The sequence below is a fragment of the Columba livia genome, chromosome 2 (assembly GCF_036013475.1).
Source record: "Columba livia isolate bColLiv1 breed racing homer chromosome 2, bColLiv1.pat.W.v2, whole genome shotgun sequence".
Taxonomy (NCBI): domain Eukaryota; kingdom Metazoa; phylum Chordata; class Aves; order Columbiformes; family Columbidae; genus Columba; species Columba livia.
The window spans coordinates 20,311,764-20,334,344 of record NC_088603.1 but is presented as its reverse complement, the minus strand read 5'-3'; the positions used below and the strand labels follow the sequence as shown (position 1 = coordinate 20,334,344).

The 22,581-nt window shown below is 36.5% G+C and overlaps 1 protein-coding gene across 1 annotated transcript in view; it reads right to left on the bottom strand.

Moving 5' to 3' along the window:
* The window catches only part of DNAJC1 (DnaJ heat shock protein family (Hsp40) member C1), a 103,815-nt gene that overhangs the window by 20,658 nt on the left and 60,576 nt on the right, over positions 1-22,581 (bottom strand). Inside the window, exon 8 of the mRNA XM_065050812.1 lies at positions 14,526-14,692. Coding sequence (XP_064906884.1) covers positions 14,526-14,692 — 167 coding nt within the window. The remainder of the gene's footprint in view (positions 1-14,525; positions 14,693-22,581) is intronic.

The window sequence follows — 22,581 nt, the reverse complement described above, 5'->3', positions numbered from 1 at the left end:
AGATTCTCCTGCTGCCACCTTTGGCAGTATTACATGGTGCTGCTGGGCTGTTCCTAGATTTACTATAAGCCCTATCTTAAGACTAAAAAAATTGTGTTCTAACAGACAGACAAAAAGTGAGGGAGGAGGATAAGAATACAGATCAATTTAAGAACCAGCTCCACGAAGTAGTAAGACTATTTTTAAAGTTATTACTATATCCAGGAAGTTTCAGATACTCGAATAACAGTAGTAATCAGTCATCTGACAGAAAAGGTGGCAAATGGTGACTTAAAAACGAAGCACTGGCTGAGCTGTATCCCCACGACGACTGCTGCGATACCACGTTCATTGCAGCGTCTCTGGCCGTCACTTGCAGCCACTGGCCCCTCCGTGTGTCCCTCCAGACAGAGCAGCCCTTTAACATCAAGTACTTTCTCCCGTGAAGGCACCTGCTCTATTAAAAGGTCACTCTCTAAGTATCAGTAGATACCATTTCCAAGCCTTGAGCAATTTCCAGAGACTTTCTTTATGCCTGTTTTCCACTTCTTCCCACGTATATCCCCAAATTACAAAAAGCCATTCAGAGCTGATCTTTCCTCCACTTTCCTACTCATTCTTTATTCTCACTTCGAGAATTCAGAGCCAAGAGCATTTTTTAATAATTTCTACGGAAGTGTTCCAGTTTTTCATAAAGAATCTGTAGGGGAAAGCAATGCTGAGCTGTAGTTTTCAGGTTTTGCACAACACAAACACCTCAAAAAAACCCTCTAAATTACTTTAATAAAAATATTTTCTTGTCAGTAGAGCAATTTCAATTGCTTTAAAATGATGACAAATAATGTTTGACAGGAGGAAACACAACTAGATGTCTTAAGATTCACTCCAGCCCTAAGACATACATTTTCATGAAACAAACATCTCTTGTTCTATTAATATAGCACCAGGATTGGACACTAGAAAAAAAAACAATCGTATTTTAAAATTCTAGATCAGCATATCTAAGTACTTTATGAATCTGGTAATACAAATGGGATTATATTGAATAAAGTGCATGATCCTTTCAATTTACACGTAAGTTGGAAGCTCATCAACTCACAGTGACATAAAAAGAGCCAGGTTTACTGGTAGAAGGGTGACTATAAACTCCTAGCGTTATTCAGAAAAGAAAAAAGCAAAAGATACTGTCAAATAGATGAAATAAGGTCTGTTTAGAGATACAGACATCCAGCTTTAGAAAAGAAACAAATAACCCAAACAAACATGCTTTTTAGGCCAGGTTTTGTTTTACAAAATCTAGAATGGTTTTCTGATCCCATTCACAGGCATACAGCCAGTTACCCACACATAACACACTAACACACCACAGAAGTGGAACATGAGCACTCAAGTGTTCATTTACCATAACTTTAGGCTGGAAGTTAGAGAATGCTTCAAACACAGTGATTTTCAGACCCGGAGGGAGCTGCATTCAGAGGGGAAGAGAACATTGTAATCCACTCTAATATGGAGCTTGTTCCATAGCAAGTTCCCTCTAGTATTAACATAAAAATGCAATTTTTTAATTTTTTTTTAAAGCGCTAATGCCAAAAAATAGTAAAGCACCTGCTTCTAGCAATACACACCTGAAAAAGGCCACTGCTCTACAATTAATGTTTTCACATTTCAGTTTCTACCAGGCTTTGATTCTAGACTTAATATGAGGCTTTCTTTAAACTACAACCATTAACACGACCAAATACACACAGGAATGTTTCACATATCCACCTACATTACCATAAAACAATCTGAATATTCCTCCTATGAAGCAGATAGTTTTCAAAACCATGAAGCATAATTCAAATAACGACATATTTTTATGGCTTTTGAAATTAAATTGTTCTGTTGTATTTACACAAAGCCCAGCTAATTTTGTCTTTTTCTGTTCATCATTACAGAAAACCATGGGGGGAAAAAGGTTATTTCTTGCTGCATTCTCAAAATCAAATCTACTTTTCCATCATGCAAGCCAGAGGAAAAATGTCACAATTAAATGGTTCATAAATATAACACTAAAATTACTATTTAAGTCAATGTAATTGAACAGAAATTAAAATGTAGTTTTTAATTGCATATTACAACTTAAATGGTAGCATTTAGCAGAAAGTGTTAACTCATTTATTTTTTAATTGTTAGCTGCTTCAAGGCAATTGTTTTAATGCAGTAAAAAGTGTGAAGCTCTTCAGTAAATTTGATTGTAGGACACTCAGGCATGCAGATCAAATAAACTATATGTTGAATAGGTAATTAGGTTTGGCCTGTGATACATTAATGTGGAGACAAATTCCCAAATAACAGGAATAAATGTTTTTCATTTAATTCTCTCTCGAAACATGACTATATTTGGATTTTTAAATGCAGTTGGGAAAGTATTTTCATTTGATAGAGAACATGAAATTTCAAATCGTCTAGAGTACACAGGTCAATGAATTCTTCAGGAAAACAATTTTGTAACTTTCATAAACTTTAATACATAAATGCATAGGGTAGTAAGTCCTCAACAGACAGGTGCCAACTTTTTCATAATTACTTAATAAATTAAAAGTCTTTGGCCATGCTGTTAAATTTGCTAGAGAGGATAAGCCCAAAGGCATGCAGGTACATTAAAGCTTTTGATTAATCTATCAGTAAGGACTGGTTTTCATTGCAAGGTTATTATTTGTCTCATGAAATACTAAGCAGACTTAGCAAGTGTCAAATACGTAACAGCGCTGGGCTGTTGTATATTGGGCTGTATACTCTTCTTCAAACCACTTCAGTATAACATAGCATGTTATGAGTATTCTGAAAACATTCACATATGGTATTAAAAAAACCAAACACCATACAATACACTAAACCATCCTGAGTCTCACAGACTGTGTCATAATGAAGATACTACTACACTGCTAATCCTGCTGACTGGCTGCTCCACAGCCCTGTCCTCTCCTGGCCTTTGCCCAGCTTTTCTATCTTGCTTCCTGGCACACTTTAGCATAAGATCTCTACCTCAATAACTTCTGGATTTTTTTTCTTTTTTTTTTTTTACATCTTAATCTATTGCTGGCAACCTGTTTCTGCTACCTCCATTCACCTTAAACATCTTATCCAAAATAAGGTTTTGTTTTGTTGTCCCTTGCCTTTCTTCACAATATAGCTTCAACTGTCTCCATAAGGATTATTTCAACACCACAGTTAATATCTAAAAAAATATTATTCCACATGAAAGAAAACTAAATTACTTCACTAGCAATGTTATCTTCCTCTGCAAGTAATCAGCCCGGATATTCTGATCTCTTCATTTTTAACCAAAATGCAGGAGGCACTGTGCATCCTCAACATACTGCACAACTACCGAGCAATTAGCTCCACCAGTGCTATTCAAATATTTCTTCTATAGGAGAGTATGGCTCATAAAGTTAGGTATGTCAGTACGTTTAAACCCGAAAGAAAAATCCAGCACCCTTCTCCAAATGGACAAGAAATTCTAAGACAATGCAATTCTGCTAAGCAGAATACCAAAACTGAGAGATTTTGTTTCAGTGTACAAGTTCTCTTTGGTAGAAAACAAAATAGAGAATGTTATCGAGCCTGCCAGCTAACAGATACTTTGACGTGGCTCAAGGCAGCTGTGAATTTTGGGCACAAAGAAAGAAAAAGGAGTGGGGAGATATACTATCCCACCTGAATATGCCTGCAAGAATCAGAAACAATATGCATTTACGACCCTAAACAGGCTACCTGGAAAATGTCATGAGCACATCCCATAATAAACTAGATTTTCAGTTCTGTTTTCCAACAGTCCAACTTGTCATGTAATAATATCAGAAGAAAAAAAAAATCTGAGACATTTTCATGAATTCATAAAGCACAGATCTGTGATGGCAACCTCAAGCAACTACACTTCCAAAAGAACTGCTAATAACAAAATCATTAATTATCATGAAATTGTACTTGTGTAATTGAAAATAAGGGTAACACTACTTAAAGTGCTTAACTTATAAACACTCAATCTGCCTGTCGAATTCCCAAATATAACCACAAAGTCTAGGCTAATTAAAAAGCAAAGTTAGCCTTAGCTTTTCTCATATGCACAGCTTTCCCTTCCCATACTTTAAAGCAATTTCAAAATATACCATTAACCTCAGTCTCTCTCCTTCCCCCCTCACTGTCTTGTTACCGGGCAAGTCTTCCAAAGAAGGGCAATAAAGTCCAGGGTGCTGAAATATTGCTGATACTGGTAGGTATCCAGTCGAGGCCAGCATAGTTAAAGAAAGCAAACACACACACAATAGAAGTAACTAACTTACTAACTGGATTCTCTGTTGACATTATGTTCTTTATAGAGCTGTTACAATCCAGACTTCCACGGTGAATTACAAGTACCACCTAGTAAATAGTAAAAATTTAAGGATTATGTTTTTTGTGTCCGTGTGTGTGTGTGTTTTAACGAATCTAGGCACACAGTTTATTTCCTGATTAAAAAGAGAATACCACTAGGAGAACTTTGAATAGTCAGAATGCTGATGTTCCCTGAAGAGATCTATGTAAAAAGTCTGATGCTCTACAACACATCAAACCTGCTACTTTTGTAAGTAAATGAATGCTGTAAATGCATGGTAACTTTATGAGAGCATGAGGGCTGCAGCAAAACACAGATCTTCTGCAGTGCTCAATTGCAAACGATGCAAGACCCTCCATTCCTTCACAATTTGCATCTCAAGGATAGTCACCGTATTCAAGAAGTTCTGCCTTCTGGAGGTTATGGGAAGTGCCATCACCAATCTGACAAACAAATCTCACCTGTAGTGTATCACTTCTCATACTGTGTGCCATCATTAGGAGTGCCCTTCTCTTTTGTATATTTGGGTATTAATAATTATTAATAATATATTATCCAGCCGCATTTTATATGGAACGGTTCAGAGCAAATAATTTGCATCCCAATTCAGAGTGTACTTAACTCCAAATATGGACAGAACTCCTATCCATTTAAATGGAGCACAACTGCATGCTCAAGTGTGCTGAAACTAATGGTGATTTTTTCAAGACTGCATCCTGCCTGTCAAAAACTATACAGAAAATGGCTAATAACAAGATTGAGATTCTCTCAGAATTCCTAAGTGGGAAAATGCTTATGTCAGCAGTATTAAATCTTTCCTTGGCAAGGCAATATTACACATCTATCTTTCCTGGGAAAACAAAAGCCAAACATCTCTCACATTGTTCAGTTTATTTTTAGTCGCTGGAGTTTACCCTAGATTATAGTTTCTAGGGAATTCCTATACATAAATTTGACCAAATCCCACTATAGTCATGGCCTCAGGAAGGAAAGGAAAGCAGCAGCTCTGTGTATTGTAAAAGAAAGTAAGATGCTGAATCTAACCAGATTTTAATTGGTTTGTCTGGAAAATATGATATAGAAACATCAATATTTGTTTACATTTATAAAATAAAACTAGATTTATTTGAAGCTAACTCTACTCTCAAATTTAAAGACAGCTGAACTCATATGAAGAAAAGCAAGTAACTACTTTGCAAAAGTCTGCACTTTTCAAATTCATGTCAAAAAGCCAAAAAGAGCAGCAGTGAATTGTACTACAGAAGCTGGTGCCATAAACTGCAAATTATTTCTGACCCCTAAGTTGTGGATCCTGTGCAAATCCCAGTTCAGGGATATTTATCATCCTTGCCTCTCATTTATTGGCAAAATTCCAAGGATAACCTGTGTCCACGCTGGACTGCTCTCTCTCCCTTCTGTCAGATGGGCAGGAGCAAGTGGGACAAGGTCACAGTGATTAAGCAGCTTTCACATCTTCCTCCAGCTTCTACTCCTTGTATGTGCAGCTACAGTTCCTTCCTTCTGCTTTTCTGCTCCTCCTTTCATAGCTGAGACAGGAGTCACTTTGTTTTGGGAGGTGACAGGGCGGGAATGCTGCCAAGCAAAGTCAGGATTTTCACCACCCCAAAACCCCAACTGGGCTACATCGGAGTGGTCCCATCAGATGTTTTCCTACATCTCTCCCAAGCTGAGAGGAAGACAAAACCAGGGTAATGAAGACTAATATTTACAAAGGCAACGCACAGCTCCTCGCAAATTTATGTAAAACGGATACCAGCTTTAGGACAGAAGAGCCACTCCCAAGGAAGAGAGTCAGACCTTCAATGCTTGACTGGAAAAGAGCTCTTGTTTCTCCTCACAGGGACAAAGTTCCTCTTTAGTCAACTATCTTGTCTTTCTGTGACAACTAGTGTGTCAATCTGAGAAACTGAACAGGACTCAAGAACTGAGGTTAATTAAGAAGTCAAACCTGAGTTATAAAGTAAATATAACAGAGGCTATAGCCCTAGTTCGGACCCAAGGAGGTGTCTAAACAGAGGTTACAGTGCTGCCTGGTGCAGAAACAGAGCTGCATTTTAAAAACCCTGAGTGTTTGTCCACACAGATTCATGCTTTGCACAATTAACTCGAGCTCTTGGGTAGTTTTCAACTGACAGACTCAAACCTGAGGACTACAAACAGAAAACACACATGTAAAACTAGTCAAACTGAATTACAGCAGCAAGTCACATCAATCACTTCTTCTGGAGTACAGATTCAGTTGTACAACTATTGAAAACAAGACTCTGACACCACAGCATCTATAGCATGGTGTTGAAATCAATGTATTATTCTACTTGCCTGTACAAGACAAGAATCTACACTACTATACTTAATTAGACAAAGTTTAAAAACTCAGTAGAGATCAGGAAATATCAGGCAAATGTCAACTGAGTGGCCTTAATTCAATACATATGCATAGCTGATTTTTTTAAAAACTAGTTCATATAACATATTGTTACTATCTTTAGGAAATGTCCTTAGAGAAATATGTATTTTGGCTGTTTGTTTCCTTTGCAATCTAGACTGAACTTTGCTTGTGCTGTGAAACATACTGTTTCCAAAAAACTTTTTCCCTGGCTGTCATAGCAAATCATTTCTGTATATCATTTAGAGGCTTTTTAATATTCTCCTTGAAAGCTCATAGCATGACTTCCCTTCTTGCATAGATTACACCACCTCTCCACCCAAACTAGTTCTAGCCAGCCTGAGCATGGCGCATTTGGGAGCAGAATATTGACAAATTACATATTCTATAAACACACCATTGCTTTCTATAAATATAAGAATAAATAAAGTTTCCTGTAGAAGTTACCTATAGGACATAAACTGTGGAGTTATTTTAAAATACAAACCCCAAATTCTACTCAGGCCAAGTCCACATTTGCAGTGAAACACAGCATAATAAACCATAGGAAAGCCTGGAGTCTTCTGAGTTAACACTTTCAGTGCCTCTCTAATGCAGATTTTGGGGTGTTTTTTAAAAAATGAAGTATCTTTTCAGTGACGCTATATTGCTGAAGAGTTTGGTAATAGCATACTCAGATTTTCACCTCAGGGTTACTGAATTCAATATAGCCCAGATCAATAGTGACTCAAAGTCATCACCATTTGATGAGAGTTTGGAGCTCAGGTTAAAATGTATTATGAGCTCAGACGAGCTCCTAGTGAATAGTTTCATAAGTGACACTAACAGGTATGGTTGCTGGCAGTCTCAATATACAGCCTCAAATTCAATGGGCACACAGAGTGATTTACTTTCTTGACCTACAGCAGCCGCTCCAGACACACCACTGCCAGGACACCAGGAGGAACCTCAGACTGCTAGTTCCTTACTTGCACCTGTCTCATAAACAAAACATTTAAAACACAGACATACTTTTCAGATACCATATTTGTTTCACTGCTTAGAAAAAGAAAATTAAGTTATTTCAAAACTAGATGACCTCAGGCGGCACACTAAAACAGAATAACCCTTCCCCTTGAAGACCAATTTATTAAAGCATCTCATTTACGCAGCACCTTAATCCTGCAAAGATACAAACTGCTTGCTTAAGGAATTAACATTTTTTAAAAGCCTGGAAACTGTATTCAGGTAATCCGTCATATGACGTCTGATTAGAACAAGCACCATGTTATTTGCTACTAAAGAAAAAGCATACTCGGATTTCAAAGCAGCACAGATGTGGGAAGATTCAAGGCAGAAGAGAGCAGGTGGCAGGCTAGCTGGCAATTATGAAAAGTGCAAGATTATAAAATGATTAAGATTTAATTGTCAAAACTATACTTTTTAAACTAACAAATTAATAATTTAGCATTTGTATAGCATTTTGCCTTCTAATGTTATAAAGCAGAGAGACCTCCTTTGTACATTTAAAGCTAACTCACTTTATATCTTTGTTCCACAGCCAGTCTCCAAATAAATCCTTCATGATTAAAAAGCTCATGCAGTTATCAATATCCTATCTATGAAACACAGTGCTTTGATGGCCCAGGTTGAGAAACATAACAACACAAACTGCATTTTAACCAGAAAAGAGTTCAGTAAAAGATGACCACTGCCTACAGTCCAACAATCGCAAAAACTACAGTTGGTAACTACTATAATATGTTTCCAGCCATCTACTAATAAACTGTGTAAAAACAATGCTTATGTGTACATTTGTTTCATGGTATTTTTAATAATCCTAATTTAAGGGCAAAAAAGTAAAGTGTACCAAATGCAGGAGATCCATTTAAGCTTCCCAAGCTCTGTGCACAAAAATAGTTTTTACTACTCCTGCTTCAGTAAAATCAAGCCAGGTGCTCCTGGAATATCAAAAACACACAAATGCCAAGAAGTGCTGCAGGACAACATGAAAAACAAAAATAATGAGAAACATGATTTTCTATCCATACATCTGGTCCAGCTGGAAGGGATCAGGCACTGTCTTTCTCCACCTTTATCTCCCCTTTACAGAGCAAGCAAATATCAAAAGGTCAAAAGTATTCAACCCTCATTGAGGTACAACTTGGAACTCTATCTTCAGAGACGAATGAGTCAAATAATTATATGGAACGAACACGAGATTCCAGTGGAAGAAGATGAGCAATCTATAAACCAAAAGAAATTATAATCCTGGTCCCACTGATGACAACAATATATCTCCCCTTGATACCTCAAGGCCCAAGATGTTCATGCAACAACAACATTATTCACATAAACAATGAACTCTCATGAAAACAATGTGTGTCACAAATCATGTAAAATCAAATCAGAACAAAAAACAGGAGAGAAAACCCACTGGGAGAGAAATTACCTGGCAATGATTCATCAACAGAATTATTCCAGAAATTGTAAATACATATTTTCTCACATGAATATTTGCGGAAAGGACAGAACAAGATCAGATGTAACAAAACATGTCCTCTAACAAGTTGCTCTATTTTCTTCCAGCTCCATATAATAGGCTGCCCACAAGAAAGTAAATGGTTAAACGGCTACAAAGCAATACAGTAGTGACTTACCAACAAATGCAGGCCACAAAATAATGCAACCTAGAAGGAAGCCCATGGTAACATTCCCCGTTAAATTCCCTTAATTCCTAACAAGCATATACACAACACTTTTTCCAGTCAGCTATTGGTGACAGATAAAGAAAAAAAAAAAAAATCAGAAGCTCGAGTTAAGTAAATTAAGCTACTTAACCCCTCTTAACAACCTGAAAGATCTAATCCGGGAGTACAAACATTCAGTGACAAAACAAAAATAAGTTTAGAAATAATTTTTTTCAGTACTTGCTTTGATGAGCTTTGTTATTAGTATGAGAATGAGCTTTTAGTAATTTCCCTCAGCTGAATAGTGTAAACAGTGCTACATGAATATGTGATTTGGTGCCAGGTAAGTATATGATTTCCTATATAGAAAGAAAACCTTAGGAGTCTCCTTGCATCATTTCCATGCTTTCAAATACAATTCAGTCTGCCCACACTACTTTCAATAAATGAAGTTTAAGAACAGGATAAATGGTCAAAGAAAGGTTTCATAAATGGTCTAGGTAACATGCTCTAGTTATGCATTCCCCCTACATGTGCGCCCAAATCTGAATTTAAACATCCTGGCTGCAATTAATTTGAATATTTCTTTCTCTCCAAATTTATGAAAGGTAGTAAGCAACGATAAATTATTATCATTTTACCTAAAAGAGCCTGGAGTGGACTGGAAAAATTATGCATTCAGTTATTCCCCAACAGCTTCCCTCTTCTGGTCTAAAACTCCATCTATTTAACAATTCCTCATAAATATGACTTTCTAAATTTCTCTTGATTGTTCATTGGGTATTCCTGCTCATTTTCTTTCTTTCTGGAAAGTGCAGTCATCAAAACTACAGAGAGTCCTTAAGGTGGATGGATCACTGCTGCAGAAAGATGTAGGAAAATTACATCTCATTTCTGTAATACTAAATATCATCTGAATGTCTCCCAATAGCTAATTTTCTTTTAATATTCATTTCTAAGTAGAGAGTAACAACACAGCAAGACAAGCCCCTTATGGACATAAACGTAGCGTGTTCTCAAACCAAGACAGAAGAATAACTTTACTACACTGTAAGCACATTTTCAGCCAGCTGTGTAGCCTTATGAAAAAATCAGAAAACACTCCTCTTTCTACATCCCTTGGTAGATCATTTCACCTTGCCTAAGAATGAGGCTGTTTTCTTCTCTATGGCCTGTTCCTTATCTACTTCAAGACTTAAACCCTATGGAAGCAGCAATCAACAGTACATTAATATCTTTCATATCATATTCAGATACCAGACAGAAAAAATCCAAATGTTTCTAAGCAACTATCAATAAAAATTAGTAGACCAATCCCAAACCGCACTGGTACTCCCAAACTGTATTTTCTATTATTTTTCACGTAGTTTTACATTGCTGCTATTTCATTTTGAACTGACAGTTAGGTCACTTAGTAGGGTGACAATGGTACATATTTTTTTCCTTCTTGAAAATGACAGCATCTGCTCTTCAGTAAGGAGGATATTTTAATGAATTCTGTGGTGAGGACCAGCCTACAGAGTCTTCTAAATTTGAGATTAAAACTTGATCTCCTCATTAGAGATGTTCATTCTCATCTCCAAGCAATTTTCTTTAGCCTTTAGTTTCAAGATCTTCTTCAATAAATACTGAAGCAAATTACTCATTTTATTCCAAAGATATCCCCAGATCATTACTTCAATTCCAGCCTCTCTGCCCAGTTCCTCTTGACCTACTTCTTTACATCAACATTTACCTTTTTCTTCTATTCAGTTACAATATACAACAGTTTAACTTTTGTCAAGTTGCACCTTATTCCTATACCTCCTGACTTATCAGACATATTGAAAATATCAGCAAACAAAAGTGATTTTATTTATTTATTTATTTATTTTCTTTTTGGAGCCCAGGAAACTGTCCTCTGAAAAAACCAATTTTAAAATCCATCAAACCCTTAACAGAACACAAATAACCTTTTATTCTTTACAAATACAATATTCCAGTTATTATCAATAATTAGTAATATTATTTTACAAAGAAAATTGCTATTTTACTCTTCTGCAGTCCTAAAGCCAAACTATTGCTCTACAAATAAAATATAGAGCTCTTAAGTAAACTTAATGAAACAATAGTGAGTCAGATAGTTCTGAGTCTTCTCCATGTTGGCAAATCTACTTTACAGAGCTATTTAGTCTATGATAATGTTACTTCCTAGATTAATGTCTGTCAGAAAAATATTCATATTCCAGTTGCAGATGGAACAAAATAAAAATCATAATTTTTCTTTTATACAGCTTTGATGCATCTAAATGTATAACCTTAGACTTCCAAATGCACTCTTCTAAGAAAAGAGCACAAATGTACTCTTCCAAACTGGAAGAAACATTAGTAAACAGCTTACAGGAACAAACACCAAACAAACACACACATCAAGAAATCCCCCACCAAAAAGAAAAAAAAAAAAAGCCACAACAACCCCAAAATGAAAGGAACCTAAGCATTCACATGTCATCATGTATTTAAAAAATAAATAAATAAAAAATCACAGGGACTGACTTCAACCTAAGCACTGAACACAATCTACATTTTTACCAAACTGGGCACCCTGCATGGTACAGCACTTCCAAAACACTAATCCACAGATTACAGGCACCTCCTAAAGTACAAATGTCTACAGTGCAAAGCTGCTCATGAACCACATCAAATGCATTGTAATCATCTACACTCAGGATACAAACACCAGGGACTCCCCTTTCCTTATTTCTGGATGGATGACATAGTAACGTACTACTTCATCAAGCTACTTTGATCTTTCCCCATGGATAACCACGCTCCAGTCTGGTTGACTGTACACAGTCCACATCCCCGAGCTATCACGAAAGAAAAGAACAAAAAAAGCTAACAAGCTTTCTCATGAGTGATGCATGACAATGCCAAGAAAAAGTCTCATGGCAAAATTATTTATGAAAGAGTAACTTTTAACAAAAACAAGCAGAACTGAGAGGTGAATACTACACACAACTTGCATGTCCATGCAAGAAACAGAAGAGGGAGGCAGAAGAGGGATGCTGTCCCAGTTCATATCTAAAATGTGTAGTGGAGCAAAAGTCATCTTTCTAAAATGGAAAACGTGTCAAATGACAGTTAGGAACAATTCACTTGTGGTAGAATCATTTTCCCAATGAGCTTATTACAAATCATATAACACAGACATTCTTGTATTGACATACAAATGGCTCCTACAGGCTACTAGAGTCAGTAATGCATATTCTCTATTTCTCTGTGCAGTTTATGAATCTGTTTCTCTCCACTACCGTATTAAATGTTGATGTTGCATTGTGGTAATGCATTAGCTGTCAAGGAAAGGAAGCAGATCTCATCACAGTTTGTTCATGTCAAACACTTTACTCAGACAGTACACCTGCAAATTGCCTGCTTGTCCCTAAAATGTTAACGACATTTGTAACAGAACTCATGGATCAAATTTACGAAATGCAATACTGAACCTCCAGGTGTAAGCATAGGAAAAAAACCCGTTACTTACTTTTTAATTATTACACTTTCTTTGTTAAGTTTTAATCGCTGTGACTGCTGTTCCTGAAAGAATGTACCTCCAACTTGTTCTCTTAGCAGTATCTCTGAAGACACAACTTCTATTGTGTAGGAGGTGTGAAATTAAAGATGGAATAGACTCAGTCTTATCCAATTCATTCATTTTCATAGATATCCAAAGAAAGACAATTCCCATCAGAGAAGAAGGTGAATTTGGGGATCCAGATAGCCAAGCATGCAACCAAGCCAAGCTACCGTAAACAAACATACATCTTTTCTCCTTTGTTTGCCCACACGGCCTGGTACGCAAAGCTGGTGCACAGAGATGCAACAAACAGGAATCCAATCCACAGGCACCTCTTGAGTAAAGGTAAACAAAGCAATGACTGTACCTGTGCTCTGAACTCCCAGGCAACTCAGCTACAGAATTAAGGACTTGAGCTCCTGCTTTCACTAAGTGTGTGAAAATACGCTCCATTGTTTAAGGATTTAGAGTGTCAATCCCTTACAGAGAAGTCAAAAGCTAAGCATATTTGCAGAACGGGTTTGTTACAGAGATATAAAAGTAAACATAATGCAGATGTACTAAATCATACAGAAAGATAAAAGTAACAGCAAGAGAAAACTGACAACTGGGAAGCCATGAAGCTTCGGAATCCAGTTGTGGTAGATGATTAAACAGGTTATGCAAAAGTTGAATTATTTTAGTAAAAATTTTAGGTCCAGTTAAAACCAGAAGGGAGTATTTTTCTACAGGCTTGAAAACAACTAAGCAGAAAGCAAATCTGCAGCACAGAGGAATCAAACAAATGACAGCAGGAATTTCTTTCACTATTTTGACACTGAAGTCAATGTGTTGCCCTAACTCCACTCCATAGACACCATTCTTCTCATCTCAGTCTTCCAAGCAAGGCAGATTTTCAAGCTAGGAGACCAAGTTAGAACATTTCTTCTGTCATATTTTCAAGTCAGTATGTTTTAATAAAATTCACCAGAAGATAATTACACTAACTACCACTAACAACCTTTACTGCTAAGTAGAAAGAACCTTAACAATAGGCTTAGGTCGAATTGTTAGGACTTTTCTGTAAGTCAAATAAAATGCATAAAGTACATAAGCAGTTCCACAGATTCTACATCTGGATATTAAGAAGCAAAGGTTTCTTCTTTCTTTTTCCTTTGCCTTTTTTTTTTTTCAATAGAGAATAATCTATTCTTGCAAGCAAAATGTTATTAACTGCAACTAAGAGAAAGAACCAAGCTTCATATAACCTGACAGCATTATGTTCTACTAATTTCTAGTGAACAAGAGTAGTATTTGTATTAGGAACCATAGAGAGCTTTCATATATTTTAGTCAACAACATCCTATTAGAACAACATTTCCAGTATCATTACACAAATTACATTGAACATCAATATAATCTTTTCCATTATGTCTGCCTGACAATTAATACTTCTCTAGACTTAATGATATATGAATATTGTGGTGGTATACACACAATATTACATTTTCTTAAGAGGCAAGCAAATGAATCAACATTTTAAGTATATTCCAACATGAAAGATTTTGAACTTACCTTCTTTCTTTGTGTTTTGTTCCTGCCTCCCAACCAATCATCCATCTGTTCCTCGATCTCTTCAATTGAAGCTCCATGATCATACGATGGTACATATGCACTTGACTTCAGAACTGTGTATACAGGAAACTCTGGTTTTGGTTTCTTGACTTTAGGCTTCTTTTCCTCTATAAAAAAGTAAAAGAAGAAGAAAAAATAATGCTACTAATACTGCAGAGAAATATAATTCAGAAGCAGGCTTACTTCCTCAACTCTTAATCTTATATTAAGATTTCCACTAAGGAAGGGGCTTCAATTTCTTTTTAAAAAGAGAATTCAGAGTTTTGCACAGTAATTTTATTTTTATGAAATGTAAATAGCAATGCATCTACTTAGCTCCTTCCCTATCTGAACTATGCCTTAAAGAGCCAAATGAGGAGCCCCTCAAAAACACAGTTAGGTCTCGTCGCTGCTGGCAATTTAGATTAGTTCAGGCAAAAGCACAGGGAGTTGTTAAAAGATTTTGAAAGTCCAGCTGGCTTCAAAGAAACCGGCAAAGGTAGAAAGGTGAATTTTAGACAATTTTGTATTGCTGTATGGTCAGCTGTTCTGCATAAAAGCTTCTGAGTAAATAGATAGCATCTCTGTTCTCAGATTTCTGTAACTACAAATAGCTCTGTTCTAGCACTTAGGATTTCGGACAATTTAAGCGTTGGATCTAATTTCTCAATCTGATCACTGTTTTCTGCTCTTTCTGTTGTTCAAATGGTATTAAACACGAGCAGCAAACTTATGGGACAGGAAGGAGGGACAACAACAACCTAAAGCCCAGCAACTGAAGACTTATCTATATGTCATCTATATAGGAAGATCTCAAAAGAAAGATTTAAGATTGATTGAAAATTCCCAGAACTTTAGGGAAGACAAGAGGATGACGATCAGAAAATCTTCAACACTCAGAAAGCACCCAGAAACCAAGTGGGACTCCTGGTTTTTCCTCATAGTTTTAAAAATATGCTGTATTCACAGTAACTGGATGCTCCTAAGGATCCTACTAAAGTGAGAGCTGATCTAATGGCTGACTGCAGCCCAAAGAGGAAAGTTCTACTCCGCCTCCACCTTTCCACTCTCCACTGTGTGCTTATGTGCTCTTCTCCTATTTGTGCTTTGACAGTCAACCAACCGTTTAGCAAACATTCCATTCACTAATCTAGTAGAAAATTTCTCCTTTACACTCAAACGACAAGACACAATCCAAGTCTTTTAAAGGTTGTGGGCAAGGAAAAGGAGAACCGACACTTCTCAGCAGCAGTGGGCTGTCAGATCAGCTCCTCTGCCTGTGCAGTCATGCCATAATACTTCTCTGAGCACCAGAGAAGAAACATCTGTTTTTCATTAAAACATTATTTAAAAAAAAAAAATTAAAATCCTAAAGAGGATAGAAGGACTCTTCCCTGCAGACTCTGATGCAGAATGCCTTCTCTTAAGGCTATATGCACAGGAACAGAACAATTAGAAGACTCAACGGACTTGAGAAACTCCTAGGAACTGAATACTTCAGAAAAGCATAAATGGAGAGAGAACTGTTTCACAGCAACTTTTAGAAGTCCCAAAAGACCAGGAAACCCATACAAATGTTGAAAGCTAACAGAATGACTGTCAATCTTTTAAACTTCTAAACGTACATTGTTCAGAGACCTCTTTTAGTGAAAAATCTCTAACTTTGCTTATAATGGTCAAATTACTCTCAATAAATGAAATCTTAAACAAAGACTTGTACCTGTATGTTTTAGAGCATCCTTCTATAGCTATGCATAGTAAATATGATTAAATTACATATGATCCCTTAAATCCCAAGCAAAGCCCAAACACCTTAACCAGCATTTCGCTTATTGCTGAGATGTTATTAAAGACAATACTGCTCCAAAATTATTCTTCTCTATTTCAAAAGGTGATTTTATGACCAAATCACATTTATTAACCATTATCTAATTTTTCTCCAAAGTTGCCATATGTAACAGCTTCTGTAGTCAGAGTGAAGATTTGCAAGGATACGTTAACAATGGCTTCACCACCTATTTACTGCAAACACATATACTGGGCAAAAATATTCTAAATTACAATTTCCACTATGGCATTTCAGTCCTGCAAAATAATCAAGCACACTGCATGTGTTCACTTGGAATTAACTAACATTTAAAAATTGCCTGCAAATAGGTCATCTAGGCTCTTTCTGTAGTTTTAGAACTAATTCTGTAACAGTATTTCCAGAAGGCACCGCACTCCACTTTAAGATGAGGTATCAAAGACATTTTCTAGGCTTTATTCTGCCAGTTAAGTGAGAGATGAAGACCTAACATAGATAAGACACCTTGCGGTTTGCTGACTATCAAAGGAACGAGAAATCCCACCTAGAGAACATGACTGTACAATCTCAAACAAGCACTCAACCAGAATTTAAAAACCTGTCTCTACTGTCTCCTGTGCACATACAAAAAGATGAAGGAAGGAGCTCAGCATATCCCTTACATACCACAATGGCTGTTTTATTAAATTAAAAAATAGAATTAAGTCACAGAACCTTTGACACAGGGCTCCCAATAACACGTTGAGAACAGTTTCACCTCAGAATTTTTGAAAGCCACTTCTTAGAATACAAAAGCACATAAAAGTTGTTTAACAGTAACTTCATAAAGGATTTTAGATAGCGGAAGTTCAGAAGTTATGTTCAGAGGTAATGATGCCTCAACTGAAGGCAGCCAAGTATTGTTGTTCTTTTAGGTGAAGATGGAGAAAGCAATACAGATCACTGAAACTATTTCTCCCGAACAACAGAAATCCTCTTTCCAGGTTATATTTTCATTTTCAGCAATTCAATCAGCAGTTCAAAAGACACTTCCAGCCTGACCTGGTGCTTTCCCCTGAAGAGAATAAGGATCAGGTTTTCCAAATAGTAGATGATGCCCAGACAGCTGAATCCTACATCTGCTAAAGCTTGACAGTCAGGCACGAAGCTGGTGCTGCTATCACCACCACAATCTGAAGCAAGGATGTGTTTGATGGTGCTGACAACTGCAGCTGCAATTGAAACACAAGTCTTGTGTGACACTTAAGTGTCATCTTCTAATGGTGCTGGGTTTAGTGTATGTGGCTGTCTACTATACCAAAACAGGCTTAAAAATGTATTTTTCTCCTCCAGTCTCAGATATTGTTCTAATATTGTTGCGTATAAACCTAACTGAAATGCAGTAAAAACATATAGAAAAAGCTTTCACATGTTCCTCCCAGTTTAGTGCCAGCCTACTCACTGTCCACTGGAGGCATGATCCGACCACTGTGCCCCATGCACACCAATAGCCAGCAGACCTTATCTTTGACTCAAGTTACTGGTGCTCACACAACTAAATGCAGTGGAGAGAAACAGTCTTGGTGACACCAGAGCCTGCCTTCAAGCTCAGCTGGGTAAACGGAAGAGCTTAATCTCACTACTATTTTCTGGGAACATTAGGAATTCCATTTGCCAAATTACAGTGTAGTAACTTTTGTAGTTTACTAAATAGAATTAAAACAGATTACAGCAGAAATGGAAAACTGGAGATAGTAAACACCATGGAAATTGTTTGATACCTACCAAAGTGCAAAGTGATTAGTATTTTACATGAGTTATGACTTCTACAGAGTTCTAGTCCTTCTGTAGCAGAAGAAATTTTATCATTTGCTGAATTTATACTGCAAGGATACTAATTTTTCTATGAGTATTTTCCACCTTTAGAACTATCAAGTTATTTCCCAGAAGACTAGATTTGATTGTGTATCTAACAACTTAGAGTTTAAAAGTAAAAAAAGAGAAACGTAACTTGTCCTCTATGTTTGGAGAGCATTTAGGCACCCCCATAACTGGGATCCCTAGGCTTTAACAGGTAACAATCAGCTAACTCCCTTACCAGTACAGTACTTTACATTTCTAAAGGCCTCCAGAACTATTCCAGCACTGGCTATACATTTTAGTAGTTTATGGTGCCATGATCCAGATTTTGAAGTTTGATGAACTACTTGCACATAAGCAGATACCTTAACCTTAGTCCTTCCACCTTGTTACTACATTAAATTAATCAGTTGCAGAATTAATAATATCTGGCTAATGGTTATTTGCTTTAAGATATCAGCTGTCATTTTTAGAAGATAAGGAACCAGCTAGCATTTTGGATCAAGAGCCATGTAATGAAACAGTGGTGCTTTTTCCATAATAAATATCAGAGGTCCTGCCAGCTGACGCAAATATAAAGAAAGAAGAGAATTTTTCACAGGAAAAAAAGATGACCACTTTATAGAGAGAGAATCAAAACAAAAACAAGTGCTGAACTTCTGCAAAGAAAGTATAACACATCAAGCTGGAGTTCCCTCTCTCTGCCAGGCTTCTAAGATTTAAGCATGAAAAAGAATTCACAGAATTCACAGAAAATATGGTCAAAAAAGACAGTGATGTCTTGTAAAATCACAGAATTAAAAAGGACAGACTGACTGGTATCTCATGCATTGATAAGCAAGAAATACAATCACATACAGAGGTAGATAGCAAACATCCTTTTGGCAAGTCAGTAAGATGCTGCACTGAGATTTTTCCAATGTTGTTCACTTACCTATGTAACTAGGAAAATAAACAAAGCATTTACAGCATTAAAATTCATTTAAAACATGACAGAAAAAAACTCACTTGCATGTACAGCAACACAGTCAGATAGAACACAAGAGACCCGGAAGTCTGGAAAAATAAGGTTGTGACAGTCCATTGAAAAAAAGGAGTAAATGATATTCAATATTAACGCAAATAAGGGGCAAACACTCATATGCTTTAAAAAAAAAACCCCAAACACTTCTGTACTCATAATAAAGCCAATGGGATTATATGAATGCATCACAAGTTAGAGACAGATACGTTTGCTGTAATGAGACCTAGAAGCAAGGGGTTTTTTTGAATAAACTGACTAGAAACATACTCAGAGGAAAAAAATGAAAGACATCAAACCCTACAGCATGGGAGAAGATTTTTGTAATTGAGGATATATTCATCGCTGAGTATCTACCCACCACAAAGCTTCCTCTACCCCCCAAATCCCTCATCCCCATAATATGAAAGAGTTAGAAATAAACCTTCAATACCTGAAAGCTAATTTGCCTTCCAACAAACACATAATGAAACACACATGCCTCTTTCAAGGAACCTTGTGACACTGTAAATTAATGCAATATTTTTCACAAATTCTGAAGGAAGTTTTGCAGGGTGAAGCACATATAGCCTAGTTGAAACAACTGGAAAAAACACATGAGCTTGCAAGTTCCCAATCCTTCCAGCAGGCCTGCCAGAACAATCAGTGAAACAGATGATACTTAGTTTGCCACAATTAGGCTTCAGAAGTAACAATTAAGTGATCAGAACTTTCATACCCATGCTGACCAAAAAAGCATGCATTACATGAATTTTCTCTGAACATGCCTGTCAGCAAATCATCACTGCATTTTGGCAGCGATCAATGCTAAACACAGTTTCTAAGATATTTATCAGTTATTCGGAAGTAAACGTAAAGACACCTTCAGTATAGTGCTAGACTACATAAAAATTGGATCAAAATGGTTTGTAGTGAAGTGGAAAGTACAGGAACAAGTAGGAACATGGACTCGCTGGTAGTCTGGGACCAATAAAATCAAAAGCACTTTTGAGAATTACTTGGTTAAGGAACTTACGCCACATCCGCACTGTGTGACAGGAACCTTTGATATAAGCTACGGTGGACAAAGGAGCTGAAATGAGCTGTGAGTGCAATGGAAACTAAGGTAACCTATGATTCTGTTAAACAGAACAGCAATTATAGATGAAACATGATTTTCTAATCAGAAGATGACAAACATTAGAATACTATATACAAACTCAGGGTCCAATACTTACAGTTAAATTGGAAAACTAGAGTACAAAAAATCCAGAGGCTAAAGAAATGCTTTACAAAAAGAAAATCTCCAGATAATAAAACTGTTTTTTTTAAGCCCAGAAAAATGCTAGTAATGAACAACCGAAAGCTACAGCTAGAGAAAGCCATATTGAAATTAAGTTATAATGATACAACAGTAAAATTAACTGTCTGAACAAACCATGAAAACCAGAAGGCATCTCAAGGTTTTCTGATCAATATTTTCTCTTGCATAAAAAGATGCTGAAGTGCGTCACTGGTACAAGTCAAACAAGACAAGCCATGAGAATCACTATTTTCCACTGATGTCTTCTACCTCTAAGTTTCATGAAACAATATTAAAAGCTAGTCAAGCAACATGCTATATTCCACACTGTCTGGAAAGGGAGAGCCACCAAGCCTAACAAAACAATCAAATGCATTGAAGGTTTCACTACTGCTCTGGATTTTTCACCACAGGCACTTAGTTACGACACATCTTACTATAAAGCCTTTTACAGAGGTAGAAATAACTCTACAGATATCATCATAAAACCCCAATACAGAAAGGTGGCTTGGAATGCAGCCATGGGGCTGGTAACTTTGTATTTCAGTTAAAGCTTGAATGATGGGGGTGAGAAAATAATCAAAACAACTAAGTACCTTTCAACATGGTTTATAAATAGAAACAAAACAGTTTGTTGCCATGGACTGTTCCAGACACCTTGTACATCCGGGCAAGAAGTCTGGATATACAATGCAAATATGTTTGGTAACTGGGATGCCAGTGAAGAGTTCACTTGCAACAGGTGCTACTTCTTTCAAAAGGCATATTTTAAATATAAATTTAAGTGTTCATATGGAAGGTCAGGAAAAACAAACATAAGAACAGAAAGTAAGACAACTACCAAGGCTAAGTATAAAGAATGAGAAATAGATGCATTTTCCCCCACAATGGATGTGGTTGAAAGACGTATTCCATGCAAGAAAAGAAACAGTAGACCTGCTAGAATTTGTCTTGATAACTACTCAAACCTGGCAATTTAACTTTAAAAACTGGCAGTCATCTGTCCTGACAATGTATACCTAAGTCTTCTCAGTTTAATGACTACTCAGTTCAGCTAATAAATGTTCTTTTTTACATCCTATGACTATGAAGAACAGGGCTATTTATTGTTACAGAATCATTCCCTAATGCAGGAATTACATGCATGTGTGACACTACGGGACAGGCAGAAGTTAAAAGAGAGTTTATTAATTAAAGCACTTTCAAGGGCATTAGAAAATATACAGCACACCATTTCTATTTTTCCACATAAAGAACTCTGGTCTCTGTAATTCCACACAAAACCACATTTCCTAAAAACATAATGTCTGTATTGTAAGTCACTATGTTTTTTGTAAGGTAAAGTTGTACAGTTGCTATATTTTACTAAGATAGTAATGACAGTTTTGAATGGCTCAAGAACTTATAAGAACCACTGCAAAACTGCCAGAAAATTAAATTAAAATTGTGCGTAATATTGACTCACCAAGACAGTACTTTTTCACACTTGTTACAAATACAGCACTTTAATGACACCTCAATGCTGTCCTCTCTTTCCTACTTCGCAAATTATATTTTCCTCCTCCAGTACCCTCCTCTGGTTTAATTCAAGCCACCTACAGAATATTGCACTATTTCAGCATGAAAACAGAGAGACATGGGGGTAAACTAGCAATTAGGTCGTGAAAAAACAAGCACTGTAAACCAGCAATTGCTAATCTGCATGAGATACGTTTACTCAGTTAGATAGATGGAATTGTTATTAAGAACTCACATTCCACGGATGGTTTCTAAAATTAAGAAGGGGACAAACAAAATGCACATTTGGTGATTTACAACCTTTCTATGCTAATTGTGAAGTGAGAGTGCAGAAGAACAATATAATGAAATAAACACATTTAAGAGATGCTTTGCATGCAAGCTTCAGGAAAAAAAATTATACTTTTTTTTTGCCTACACTAACATAGATGCATGTCTTGTTCTTCTCTTGAGAGCCTTATTTCTTTTAAAAAAAGTTAACCGACAGCTCATTCTGCTGTCCAGCAATAGCACTGCTATGGCTGACCAAATTAAATCCGAGCCAGTTTTC